Genomic DNA, 15508 nt, shown 5'->3' on the forward strand with positions numbered 1-15508 from the left:
AGTGGTGGTGGGTGGGGGAAGAGAAACCCCCTGAACATCCCACCCCCTCTTGGATCCGCCAATGTACGACGACTTCCTGGAAATCTTAGTTCCTAATTTCTGCCATTATTTTGGGAAGGGGGGGTGTTTTCTTGTGATATGTATATTATTGTCTGTTTGTTGTTTTATGCCACACTCGGCAATATTCCAGCGCTATGATGGCGGTCCGACCAGACAGACCTGTGATTGACCTCATGAGCATGGATGTACTGACATGGGATACGATAACATGTGTCAAAAGGAGCCCTGAAACTTTCTTCATTTTCAGAAGGTGTGGAAATCTAGACTTGCGACATTATCTAGACTTTCGTGGGCTTTCTTGGATATACAGTGTACTCTGTCAATACCGGCATCAGTCGGGACCAAGTAAAAATGCCGGTTTTGACAGAGTGCCGGTTTAGCTAGGTTCGCTTATGACGCCTGCGCACACGGAAGTTCGCTGTCGTACTGTCACTTTAGCATTAACAAGATGTTTGAATAAGAAACAAGGCAGTGTCTGAATGCACATTCATGTTGTTTAAATCAAATAAAAATGTCTGAAATCTCTTATTAAATTTCAACTGATCATATATTATCGGCAGAATTAAAATTATAAACTATTTTTCGCAATGTTATTGCAAACAACGATTCTTGTTTATGCTTCGGCAGCGGGTCTACAATAGCATTGTCAAAGAGCAAAGTAACGATGTTTCAAACATCGAGGAAATCATTAAATAAATTGAAATCAACAATAACATTCATAAAAGTTGTCAAACGTACATATAAAATTACTATTTCCATTCTTTTGAGCGATCATGCAATGTAAGTCAAGTCACTGACAAGTTACATCTCGGCTTTCACACGATGCTTAATGTGAAAATATATGCGTGAAGCATTTTTGTCATAGGCCATAACCTAGCACGATATGTCCAATACGTTCCATGATTTACGTATAGGTAGCGATGTCTTTCTTAATATGTATTTGCTTCAGGGTCTGTATGACAACAGACAAGGGCATTTAGGACAGGGTCTTTTTTGTATGTAACTATCATATTTCGGGAGACAATGTGTCTTTCTCATAAAGAATAATGAAGTGTTATATTTTGTTGACAACGCGCCACCAATAGTATGTGACCGCCTCCGTGGTGTAGTGGTTAGAGCGTCCGCCCGGAGAGTGAAAGGTCCCGGGTTCGATCACCGGCTGCGTCATACAAAAAGACATTAACATATGGTATTTGTTGGTCCCCCGCTGTCACTCGGCATTGATGGGTAAAACAAGGACTGGTCGGCTCGGAGTCAGTATAATGTGTCTGTGTGGGATATTCATGCTTAACTTCGGCATGGTATCTCAGTGAGCTAGCTAGCACTCTATAACCAGCTTAAGTCTGGGCTAGTACAAGCAGCCACACATACACACACATGCACGTCGTCATATGAGCGAAATATTCTCAAGTACGACGTTAAACCCCATACTACCTCACCTCACCAATAGTATGTCTCCTCCACCAAAGAGAATTGAAAAACCATCTAAGTTAGAAACGCTGACAGTAAGCATTGTCCTTGGCGATATCTTGAATAGTTTTATATTTTGTTGATATATATATATAACAAAATACCATTTAAACAAAATATCACCAAGTGATAAAGTATTTTTGTAATGCTAGCATGATCAATGTGATTGAAAACGTAGGAATGCACAAACCCTACACACTATCTCCCACATTACTTGCGAGCGCAGTGCGTGTGGTCATTTGATAGCGGGGCTGCTTTTTTCATGTGACACCGCACGAAAGGTTAGCCTTGGCCAAGTTTTCACTAACTTTGCGTGATAAGGCTCGATGAGGTTGATGTGGACTCCAAGGTCGACAAGTCCCCCACGCGTTAAGAAGATCCTTAAATGAAACCACGTGTCCGCGTATATAGATCTATGTATCTAGGCCACGTTTTTAATCTACCTTGTCCTACATTTGACTCGGGGATACTGTAAACATTTGCACCTATCTTTCTCTTTGTTTCTAGCGACAGATCTTGTTGTAGATTGATATTTATAGGGTAGATGGGTAGTCCAATGCGTCAAGCGTTCGCTCGCCATGCTGAAGGCCTGGGTCTCGTTCCTCACCTGGGTACAGTTGTCCAAAGCGGTAAGGTGACCGTTACTCCTTACCGTAACAACCGCCTCCGTGGTGTAGTGGTTAGAGCATCCGCCCGGAGAGCGGAAGGTCGCGGGTTAGATCCCCGACCGCGTCATACCAGAAGACGTTAAAATATGGCACTTGTTGGTCCCTTCCTGGCGCTCGGCATTAATGGGTACAATAAGGACTGGTCGGCTCGGAGTCAGTATAATGTGTCTGAGTGGGGTATTCATGCTTCACTGCGGCATGGTATCTCCGTGGGCTAGCACTATAAAACCAGCTTCAGTCTGGGCTAGTACAAGCAGACGCACATACGCATGCACGTCGTCATATGAGCGAAATATTCTCAAGCACGACGTTAAACCCAATTTCACCTCACCTCACAGACTGTTTCTTCTACTTCATGATCAACATGAGCATTAAATTGTTTGGTGTTTTTATAATTCATTGGACTGTTACTTTTTTACAACGGAAGGGGGAATTTCCACAGATCATTGTTCGGTTACTTAAACATACTGTTTAATTAAAATTTCGTCAACTTCGTGCATTGTAGACAGTTGATAAAGAGACGTCAGATAACGCCACAGACTGGCAGGCGGGGCAAGGCGCTTCCTTGAAAATAATTCCATTCACATAAAACGTATGTTATATTTGGGATTACACTTTCTCAGTAAAGTACCGATTCTACTACTTTTGGTTGGTTGAGTCCCATCCGGGATTCGAACCCACTCATCTCAGTCGCTTACAACATGAACGTAAACACACTGAAGCGAATTACCTGAGAAATTACTTACTTTATGGGCACAGAGAGCACATAGTTTGTTGATACATTGTTTAACAGTAAAGGGTACAGTGTAAGTAAATGTTTCTGATAGAAACAGACGTAAAATCTCTAGAGCCTCACTCACTGTTCCTTGATGATGCCATTCACATTTCAAATGTTCTACCTTCAAGTGAGTGAATGTTGGTTACTCCACGGTATGAGGTGAGTGAGGTGAAATTGGGTTTAACGTCGCGCTGGAGAATATTTCGCTCATATGACGACGTGCATGCGTGTGTATGTGTATGTGGGGCTGCATGTACTAGCCCAGACTTAAGCTGGTTTTATAGTGCTAGCCCACTGAGACACCATGCTGCAGTGAAGCATGAATAACCCACTCAGACACATTATACTGACTCCGAGCCGACCAGTCCTTGTTGTACCCATTAATGCCGAGCGCCAGGCAGGGACCAACAAGTACCATATTTTAACGTCTTTTGGTATGACGCGGTCGGGGATCGAACCCGCGACCTTCCGCTCTCCGGGCGGACGCTCTAACCACTACACCACGGAGGCGGTCTCCACGGTATGAAATATGAGAGGTGTTCAAGCCGCGTTTTAGCAATTATTTTCAGGCTGAAGTAAATCAAGGTTGATCGAGGCGCTCCAGGGATTTGCTTATTTCGTAAAGGAAATATATATTGCCAATATAATTATGAAGAGCCTGCATAGTATGCCATCATTCATTGTATTATAATTATATTTGTCTATAGATCCATGTGGTCATCAGTTGAAATATTTTTTGAAAGCTGAGATGTCTTGCTTTTTGTTTTCTAGAAGAATGTGCGAACATGTTATGATAATCTTAGTATGGTGCGTTTCCAAACGTGAGGAACCTTAGATTTCAGTGAAATAGCACTCATTACAGCATTTCCAAATCTCTCCTACTCCGTGTGACTCAATCATCATAATTTAGCAGTCATTACAAAACTTTAGTAGTAAATGTTCATATTTTAAACAGAATGATGTTAAAGTTGTTATTCCAGGATGCACCGTTCCCGATTTTGTTTGTTTAATGCTACGTTCAGCAATATTCCAGCTATATAACGGCAGTCTGTAAATAAAAGAGTCTGGGTCTGACAATCTAGTGATTGACATCATGGCTGTCGATGTCAATTCAGTGGTTAAAGCGTTCACTCGTCACGCCGAAGACCCGGGCTCGATTCCCCACATGGGTATAATGTATGAAGCCCATTTCTGGTGTTCTCCGCCTTGATATTGCTGAACTATTTCTTTAGGCGGCGTAAAACCCAACTTACTCACTCACTCACTCCTCCTACGACCACATGGGTATAATGTATGAAGCCCATTTCTGGTGAACCCCGCTTGGTATTGCTGAACTATTTCTTTAAGTGGCGTAAAACCCATCTTACTCACTCACTCACTCCTCCTACGACCACATGGGTATTATGTATGAAGCCCATTTCTGGTGTCCCCCGCCTTGATATTGCTGGACTATTTCTTAAAGCGGCGTAAAACCCAACTCACTCGTTCACTCCTACGACCAGCCGCCATATATCTGCTGAGTGATGCGTTAAACAACACACTTACGATCAGCATATGTCTGACATGGGCTGATCCAGGAATTTTGAAAGGAGGGTTCGAACCCCCTGAACCCACCATTGGCTCTGCCAACGCAAAAAAAAATCTTCAATGTGATCTTAAGTCATTTTCAAGGGGGGTCTATTTTTATTTTTTTCTCCCCTCCCCCTCCCCCCTTTCTGGATCCGCCAATGCTTGGTGACATATTCCAACACGTAGTCCCCAGGACCTGTTCAACAGTGAGGTACGGTATATCCCCATGTCACTTTAATGGGAGAGTTATGCCTTTTTTATGACGTCGAGTATACAAGTACATAGCACAGGCTTTCTCGTTAAGGATATTTACAGTTAATACGACTGTCATACCGTGACAGCTGACGTCAAAACAAATAATATACACTGAGCCGAACTTACAACAACCCAGACAGTCACAAGATGTTATAACTTCAGGTACATATAATGAAATGCCTAATTCTGAATTATGCAAGAGGTTTACCTTATGTACGTTTATTACCTTTAAGTGACATTATGCTCCTTAATATATTATGACCCAAAAATTACATTTCATGTCTTTCTTTCGTACATGTTTCACTTTATTTTGTCAGAAATGAGAAAAATCGCAAGAAAGGTATCAGCAGGTGCCCGTTAATGAAAACTTTCAGCCAATCAGCGTGCAGCTACTGTCTGTCTTGAACCGGAAGCTGTCGATCAGTTATGGCGAAAACAAACTTCCGTGATGCTGAGGAGCTTGTTTACATTCCGTCACACGAAGACAATGTCAGTACCGATTTGTTGAACTATTCTTGAATGTAATAGCTCAATAGTTACCTGAATATCCCTACTAACAGATGAGAGGTGTGTAAATGACAGTTTGTCTCAGACGTGTGTTCTCACCTGACAGGTATTTAGTGTTTTACGTATCATCGATCACGTGCCTTGTCATTGGTAATACAGGTAATATGTTTGCTGTCTGTTCCTGCTTTCATGGTGGACACACAATCAGATACATTTTCAGTTGTCGTATATCATATAGCGAGTAGACTGTATGTAATGTATTCGGGTAGATCCATTTGACCTCACAATCGTATCACCTGAATTGTTTTACCTTTTGACTTTTTAAATTCCACTAGCCTAATAGTAATACTTCGTTTATCACCCACGTGGTTTTGAACGACAGGTAATCCCTGTTGGTAGTGTATTTCACGACACAACCAGTCCCTAGTCAAACGCTGACAGCTAGATATTATGTTAATTATTTGCCTACATATGTCGGTATGCTTCCGCATGAGGTGGTTTGACATGGTTAATCAGGTAAGATAAATAGTTATCTGTTCCACCATTTAAGATAAACATTGTCCTGTCCAGTATATTCATTTTTGTTTTGACAAAAATGCTTTTCATTTGGAAGGTTATTGAGAAAGTCAAGACTAGATATGCAATCCTAGAATGTTTTCTTGAATCAGGAGGCAGTGAATACTGCAGATAGTAGTCTGCCATACAGACCCTGAGAGAAAGATATCCAGTACTGCAGTACAGCCAATGCAACTCTAACAGGTGACAGGTGAATATTCCTGGAGTGCCTGAAATGGAAGACTTTATAAACACCTTTTAATTATATATTTATTAAGACAATTTGACAGCTGTTTTTTGTCTGTATAATATTTTCATTTCAGAGACTAGACATTAGTGTGAGCGAACTATTTAGATCAGTCTGTCAACATCTTGTTACCATAATTACACATAGAGAATGCCTAAACATGACATAGCTATAATTTTATGATTTATTTTTAAAACTAACTTTACATGCCAACATTTCTCTTGGATCCTCCCATGCCAGGGGTGGAAATAACTTTAAAATTGCTAGTGTACTCCAGTACAGTGGCACATGTAAAATCACTTGCCCTGATAATTTTTCCACTATACCAGCCGTTTTCTTGTTGATTTTTTAAATAAACAACATAATTAACATTGGAATATCAACTGGACACCGGTACAGTGTGATATACAAATTTGCTTGCCCGACAGAAAAAAACACTGGACTCTGGCGTCGGGCAATGGGTTATTTCCACCCCTGCACGCTACACCCCGCTCCAGGCAAGGAGGATTTAGGATCTTGTAATTTGGACAAATGAATCCTGGGATTAAAATGCATAACTGCTACTTGGTATTTTTGTGGGCTAGCACTGTAAAAGTCTTGTCTTGTAAAGGCAACCATGCACGTATCTGCATTTTGTGCATGCAAGTCGCTATGTATGTTTAATTTGAAACCCCATTTCACATCCCAACTGATTTCAATAGAAGGGTGACAATATGATACATTTCTTGATTGTAAGACTGACTGACTGAGTTTGGTTTTACGCCGCTTTTAGCAATATTCCAGCAACATCACGGCAGGGGACACCAGAAATGGGCTTCATTGATTGTAAGATGTCAGTCTGATACATGTATATATCTAAATTGTAAGGTGGTGTTATGATGCATATCTGAATACTTACATGTTGTGATACAGATCTCATTAATTAGGTGCCGTTATGATACAGTCTAAGTAAACTTAGGCTCAGTACTATTCGTTACACAGCTATACTGAGTCTAACAACCCTAGTAGAAGGTTTTTGAGCGACATATGACAGTCCAATCAAACGTGAGATGGCCGACTGGATTTAACCAATCAGACAACAGCTACTTGTTGGGGTTTGGGGGGACTTACAAAACGGTTTTTAGATTTTCTCCTCCCAGGTCGCTGACACTGATCTGTCAACAAACGAAAATCCGCATTAAACACAGATATTCGACCTGCAATATATACACATAGGGGTTTCTAATGACATGGTTACTATTAGCTTATATTTCCGCAAGATGGCATCCTTGACTATTTGACAAAAATGCTATGTTCAGCGACTGTTTACTCATTGCGTCCTCCATGTGTATAACTCGGAAGCGATCGTGTGGAAAATAGTTTGAGTTTTTGAGGTAAAGATTCAAACCGTATGTGCGAATGTTAACTGTGTTCTGATTGGTCAGTCCAAAAGGTTAGCTGATGCGACCTTCTACTAGGGTTTGTTAGACTCAGTATAGCAGTGTAACGAATAATACTGAGCCTAAGTTTGCTTACACTGCGTTATGATACATACCTCAATAGTTGGGTGCCGTTATGATACATACCTCAATAGTTGGGTGCCGTTATGATACATACCTCAATAGTTGGGTGCCATTCTGATACATACCTCAATAGTTGGGTGCCGTTATGATACATACCTCAATAGTTGGGTGCCATTCTGATACATACCTCAATAGTTGGGTGCCGTTAAGATATATGTCTCAATAGTAAAGTGGTGAACCAGTACATCTTGATAACTTGAGGCGGTGGGGTAGCCTAATGGTTAAAGCGTTGGCTCGTCACGCCGAAGACCCGGGTTCGATTCCCCACATGGGTACTATGTGTGAAGCCCATTTCTGGTGTCCCCCGCCGTGATATTGCTGGAATATTGCTAAAAGCGGCGTAAACATCAATCAGTCAGTCTTGATAGCTTAGTGTAATAGTAATACAATTGGTAATTCAAATATGTCAATATGAATCACATCTTGACAGAAAAGGGGCATTATTTTACAGATCTTGATAGTGAATTGTCAATATTTTGTCAATAGTAAGGTGGTGTAATGATACCTATCTTGACATTAAGGTGGCATTGCGTTACATATCTTGATAAAATGTCAATATTTTCTTGATGGTAAGGTAGCAATATGATGACAACTAGCTGACATTTGCCATAGTCAGGGAAATATTCTATCAAAGAGAATAGAAACACCCCAACCCTGTTTATACTAATTGGGCTTGAAGTGAACAATGAGCATTTGCTTTTCATCCTATGAAATTGTACACACTGAATGTTGTTACATCCTTCATTTGGAATTAGTATTTGGGAAAGTAGCATTATTTTGCTTGCATTTGATTTATGACAGGATATTTTTCCACTTTTCGAGAAAGACAAATGATAATGATATTTTATTGTAATGATGTAGAATACCACTGAAAATAGCCAGGGTGCTCAGGGAATGACAGTCTAGAACTAAAAGGGATGGAAAAGATATCCTGTGTTATCTTGAATTGGACCACATGGAAACTGAAACCCCAGCTCCAGAAGTAGTGCTAAGAGATAGCGTTACCCATTTATAGTGGTCTGGTAAATAGCATCTGAGATGGGCTGGCTTATCGCCTCCTTGGGGTGTATTTTCTCCTGTTGATGTGAGAGCCCTGCTCACTGTTGGTATCACCTGCATCAGTCAGATGTCAGGGTATCTCTAATCTTAAAATGTTATGGTGCAGACATATAGATACTACTTGAGCCATGACTAATCTTGGTTGAGTTAACATGTTTCAGAGCGTTGTGATGTTGAAATTTGAATGGAAACAGACTTTGGATTTATCGTTCCATTTCAAACTTGGCTGTGTCTTGAACATGATTTAGTTTATATCACAGCATGGTGGCTGATGTGGGACTTGAAGAAACCTGAGGAAAACAAGAGGTGATGAAGGTTTTCTGATGTGTTTTTTTTTTAAATTAGTTTTTGTTTTTCTTTAGTTTTGCAAGATGATCATGACGATAATATTTCTTTTAATATGTTTGAACTTAACATTGCCTCAATTTTTTCAGTTTGTACATGGGAATTGCATTGCAAACACAGTGTTTGTTTATCTCCAGTTAATACGTTCACTTCAGGTTAATTGAGATTTCATGTAAATATACTTGGGATTTTGTCAACATGCCAGGCCACGACTAAAACTGTACATCACTAGCTCACCTAACCTGTGACGATATGGTGTTGAACTCCAGGCCTTTGACATCCCATGCTTCACATAATAATTGATGGTCAGTGATGCTGATGTTGTTGATAATCGACTGGTCCAGACTTGGTTACTTACAGATGACCTTCACAGCTGAATTTGCTGAGTACAGAATTAAACAAGCAGACAGTTAACTACAACAGTGAGGACTGTTACTGGCCGTGGCCATGTTTCCGTGTTTTGTATGTTGATGAATGACCAAGAAATATATTTCAAAAACAAATACAGATGTGAATAAGTAAAGAATGAATAAACCTTTCTCATAATGTAACAGGATGATCAGATGTTTGATGCATTTGAAAATGATGAAAATATACTGTGAAACATATCAATATTTTGACGTTTAAAAGGCTTGTAGGGAAGTCATGCATGCAAAACGTGGGCTGTGACATTGTATGAAACGACAACCTGTACTACATAGTGCACTGAAAACATACTATATGCATCGGTGTATCACAGCTGTGCAAATCAATAACTGATATGGTATTGATTCAAATTAACAGCCTAGTAATGGTTGAATACATGTATGTGGCTTGTCTGGAGAGACTTTTGACTGGCTTTATGAGAAGCCTGCTTGATATACAAGGCTCTGCACATGTTCTGTAATGATATAGGGCTGCAATGAATCAACTATGAGGTGAATGTGATCAATATCATGAATCTACACATATTTTTACAAATACCATTCCGCATCGCCAGTTGATGTATTATTCATTAGATGCAGGGAAATAACAACAAACTAACTGGTGTGATCAGTTTTGTCGTTGTTGACAGTGATAATTTATCAGTGTTGACTGTCATTCTGGCCGGCTTGGATATGTTCCATTTTTTATATCTTGGTTGGATAAAAAGCAGAGTGATACAAGTAAAACAAACAATGTATTTCAAATACTTCATAGAAGTTTTTAAATTTTGAACTTTTGACCAGCCTCAGAAATGAGCTTTAGCATAGATAGAGTTGCTCTGCTTAGGGAATGAGTTTTTCAGTAAAATAACGGAAGACAAATCAACAGATCTTGATTTTGTATGCAAGTGCCATGGTGGGTTATTTTAATTTCATTCAGGCAGAGGAGCAGTGGGGAAAAGTTGGATGAGAAAACATTTTACTTCTTCAAGACAGATTGGAAATTGTAGGCTGAGGGGAAATGGAAAACACAGAATATGACATAAACACAGTGGGCATAATCAGGAATTGTTCAGGTATTTATTTAGATGTTCTACAGGGCCTACGGTGTTGTACAGAGTTTGATAGTATTCTCCTCGTCAGGTTTGTATTTATATTAGTGTCTAATATTATTACTGACTGACTGACTGAGTTTGGTTTTACGCCGCTTTTAGCAATATTCCAGCAACATCATGGCGGGGGAGACCAGAAATAGGCTTCACACATTGTACCCATGTGGGGATTCGAACCCGGGTCTTCGGCGTGACGAGCCAACGCTTTAACCACTAGGCTACCCCACCGCCCCTTCTAATATTATTAATATTCATGATGAAAATGTTAATTCAGAAGGGCAAGAAGTTATATTCAGTTTTTAAGATACTTGAAATATGTTGAGCTATGAAGTGTTAGCATATTGCCAACAATTAAACAAAGGGATTTCAAAATGCAGGTGAAAAATACTTGTTGGCAACTATATAATTAGTTTCCTCTTGCCCTTTGGCAGGAAAACAGAAGTGTGTTACCCCCTAGACTCAGTAGATATCTATTCTGTGTTCAACACCTGGGTTCCAGTGGTGTACCTGTTGCTCCTGACCTTTACATCACACTGTATGGTGTTAGACAAGTCTGTTTTCACTAGGAGTGTCCTTTACCTTCACCAGACACAAGGTCATCTGAAGAGTCATGGACTGAGGTGAATGGTGTTGAGTCTTGTGAATATTTCTTGTAAGAATCAACACAGCATGATGTATTATTTGTTGCAGTGAAGCTGTTCTTATACATGTAGTATGTTTGAATGTTTTAATAGAAATGTTGCGTGCTGTCTTTCAGGTTTATATCAGGTATATTCCTGAACAGAAGTTCGGACAGGATACATTTACTTGTCAAGTAGAAAAATCAGGTGTTCTCTAACATTCTTGTGGAGCATATATCAAAGATGAATTTGTGTGTATGTAAATCGGTGAGGATTACTACCGACAGGATTGAATTGAGTGAGTTGAGTGAGTGGGTATAGTTTTACGCCACTTTTAGCAATATTCCAGCAATATCACAGCGGGGTAGACCAGAAATGGGCTTCACACATTGTACCCATGTGGGGAATCGAACCCGGGTCTTCGACATAACGAGCGAATGCTTTAACCACAAGGCTACCCCACCACCCCGACAGGATTGAACTGTTACGAGGGTTGTGTTTTACCCAGTTTTAGTTTTACCCCAGCCATTATCAGATTATATCCAGAATCTCATCCACTACTCGATAAATCAGCTGACTATCAATAAAATACTAATTGTGTGCAAGGTTCATTCAGCAAATGAGAGTTACATGGCCCTAGATCCTTCTTTCTTAGGGATCTTGAATAATAATTGACATTCCAACCATATTACAGTAGAAAAGTTTAGAAAACAACTTCAATTAACAATATCCAAGTATTTGATAGTTAATAATTCTGTTTGAAGTGCTGAACATTGAGTATATTTACAGTTGTATATACTTGATGTATGCATATTTACTTCAAAACAAGGGGAGGGTGGTGTAGTGCTTAAAGTATTCACTCACCATGCTGAAGACCCAGGTTCAATTCCCCACATGGGTACAATGTGTAAAGCCCATTTCTGGTGTCACCTGCCGTGATATTGTAGGAATATTGCTAACATTGGCTTTAAACCATACTCACTCACTCACTCACTCACTCACTCACTCACTCACTCAAATAGGTTTTTGTAGTTCAGATGGTTGCAGTGGATGGAGATGGCAAACAATACATTTGAGCAATGATTTAATATTTCTGGCATGTCTGATTCATCAAACACATGATCAAAGAACACAAGGTGGGACAAAAAAAACCAATATATTTTGATAATCTGGCTTTTACCTCCTAAAATGAGAACATTCACCGGAAAACAGCAGTGGTGTTTGTCACTTGTCGCTGTATGAGTTTGTGACAGAGTTAATCACATCCTACTCCAGCTTTCCGCTTACATTGTGTATGCATGGAGAGGATGTCATGGGTACTGGAATGCCTGTTGTCTTAATCACTGTCACTCGGGTCAGTTGTCAGGTCAGTTGTCAGGTCTGTTGTGCTTACAGTGTCGACAGATACGTCAACCATTCACAGTGTTCATTCATACTCTCACCATGTTCACTGCTAGTTATACTTCCTGCTAGATTTAGTAGATTTTCAGTAACAGTTTCATGGCAGCCATTTCATTAAACAAGTCTGATATCATTATCTCTAGATGTTTAATTACCCCAGTAAGTCAAACAAATAAATACTAAGAAATATTGATATATATTAAATATTGCATGGTTACCAGTTCCATATTATAGTGGACAATTACTGTCTATTGTGTCAATCTGGTGACCCACGCCGTGATATTGCTGGAATGTTGCTAAAAGCGGCGTAAAACCAAACTCACTCACTCACTATAGTGAGGTGAGGTGAAATTGGGTTTTACGTCGTGCTTGAGAACATTTCGCTCATATGACGATGTGCATGCGTGTGTATGTGCGGCTGCTTGTACTAGCCCAGACTTAAGCTGGTTTTATAGTGCTAGCCTACTGAGATACCATGCCGCAGTGAAGCATGAATACCCCACTCAGACACATTATACTGACTCCGAGCCGACCAGTCCTTGTTGTATCCATTAATGCCGAGCGCCAGGCAGGGACCAACAAATACCATATTTTAACGTCTTTTGGTATGACGCGGTCGGGGATCGAACCCGCGACCTTCCGCTCTCCCACTCACTATAGTGTCAATCCTAGTCGAACATCTAGACATTAATACATCAGATGATGAAAGGGAAAGAAGTATGAAATGTTATAAACATTAAAAAATATGGGATCCATTAAAGTTTCATGTATTCATGTTTCTTGAACATTTCTACATGAGGCACAAAGTCAATGATCATGGTTACTTAGAAGATATTAGTTTCCTCACAGAACTAATTTCTTACATCATGTACACTGCATTTTTTTATCAAATGTCCATGTTTGTTTTCAGATAACCAGAACTGTGCAGAGCTCATGGACTCTGGCATACTACCCATTCAAAAGTTCTTGAACAAAAAAACAAAAGTTTTGCAAATCCAAGATGGCCGATGTCGGATCACTGAACATTGAAGAAGGTCAAACTTTGCAGAAACCGCTGAACGTAACTCTTGATCCCAATAACACAAACATGGCAACAGACCCGTACGACGATGCATTAAGCGGTGGTGTTTACACCCTTGACGACATTGACATAGGGGAGACAAGCACTGATGACATCAGTGTTGGGGAGACAAGTCTAGAGGATGTATACAGTGACTGTGTCTCAACGTTTCAGGAAGCTGTTCCTGACGTTGACTCAGAGAATAGTATGGAGAGTTCAGTCGATACAATAGTAGATGTGACAGAAGTGAGTAATACGCTCTTGACCAACAGCACAAAGGTTGAAGGGAAGGCTCCTGGTGATCAAGCTCCACCGATTTACTTTGAGCTGGAAACTGGGAGCGATAAGAAGGACAGTTGTATCATGCCAGAAATGCAGCCCTCCGTACATGACATTACTCAGGCTTTTGAAGCCCTTGGCAGTGATCACCAGGTTCCAGAGGTGAAGAAACAGAGGTCTGATGATTCCACACCAGCCGTTCATGATATTCCCCTGTCTCGGAACCCATTCGAAGGATTTGAGGTCCTCAAGAATACTGCACCAGTATATGAGCTTGAGAAATCTGAATCAAGGGAGACAGCTAATGCTGTCGGTGACCAAACTGAAGGAGTTTCACTGTGGGATACGGCAGAAGCTAATGGTGAGGTATCAGACAAGATAATTTCCGAGCCAATTTATGATGTTGTGCCATCGCGGGATTCATCTGAGAGAGGTTCAGGTCATTCATATTTGACTCTGTTGGGCGAAGAACCAATATATGAGGTTGTGGTTCATGATACGACTGCTAAAGGTAAAAATGATTCAAAGGTGAAAGGTCAAGGACAGTCGAAAGCTGGTAGTGACGGCGATGTATCAGCGGCACCCCCAGGCCTTGGTGGTGTTTACTCAATTGCACAGGAAGCAGTAAACAAATCTAAAAAACAAGCAAATTTAGCCAGAAGTGCAGCAACAAGCATGTATGAAATGGCCAAGCCGATTCCTACTGGTTCTTCTGAGAGTGTGTTGAGGCGTGATGACTTCATGATTCAGTCGCACCCTCCTGGTTTCATATCATGTAAGCAGGGCTCTGGACGCCCATACTCTGTCCACTTCCTGGAGGACGCCAGTGCAGCCCGGAAGGGTCTCAAGACACCAGAGGATGGGGATTATGACAGGTTGAAATTCCGGAGATTCAATTCCAAGAAATCAAAGAGTCGTAGTCAGTTCTACATCAGCTATAATGGAGAAGATGATATTTTGCCTGAAGGTAAGTTGACAGCGGCATTAATTTCATATTTGATTTTATGATATGTTGCATTAGTTATATACTAAAAGATGGTACCCGTGAAGGTCCGGGTTGAATGAACTTTCAGTAACCAATGCTTGTCGTAAACCAACTTTAATATAATGGAAATGATTTCATAAAAAATCACTCATCCTATACTGACAGTACAACACTAGTCCTATACTAACAGTACAACTTGATAGCAATCGATGTCTTTTTCATTATGCAAGCGATTTTTATAAATATATTCCGTACGCACTTGTTTTAAACTTTTTGCGTATCTAACATTTTAAATGCGTAATTGGTACGCAACAATTATTTTTTCAATGCGTAATTGGAAATTTTCTATGCGTATTTTACCCGGATACGCAGCTTATCTGGGTCTCTGAGTATATATTTTTATCATCAAACAAAAGTAAGTCTTTGTTTCTTGACAGATTCCGCAATATTCAAAGTAAAACATTGATGTAAAGTGGCTCATTTGAAGTATTGTATCGGGTATATACGACAATGTAAACCTTTGTATCGATTCACTGTATCAGCGGCCCATGGATCGATACATAGATTCGTAT

At 40.2% G+C, this 15508-nt stretch overlaps 1 protein-coding gene across 1 annotated transcript in view; it reads left to right on the forward strand.

Annotated features, from left to right (window-relative positions):
• The first annotated feature begins 5975 nt into the window (after positions 1-5975).
• Positions 5976-15508, forward strand: part of LOC124267801 (rho guanine nucleotide exchange factor 10-like protein) — a 53596-nt gene continuing 44063 nt past the window's right edge. The window contains 2 exon segments of the mRNA XM_046702789.1: positions 5976-6073; positions 13523-14918. Of these exon segments, the coding sequence (XP_046558745.1) occupies positions 13613-14918 (1306 nt within the window). The 5' untranslated portion in view covers positions 5976-6073; positions 13523-13612.

The sequence above is a fragment of the Haliotis rubra genome, unplaced genomic scaffold, assembly GCF_003918875.1.
Source record: "Haliotis rubra isolate DU_JTF1 unplaced genomic scaffold, ASM391887v1 Scf134, whole genome shotgun sequence".
Classification (NCBI taxonomy): Eukaryota; Metazoa; Mollusca; class Gastropoda; order Lepetellida; family Haliotidae; genus Haliotis; species Haliotis rubra.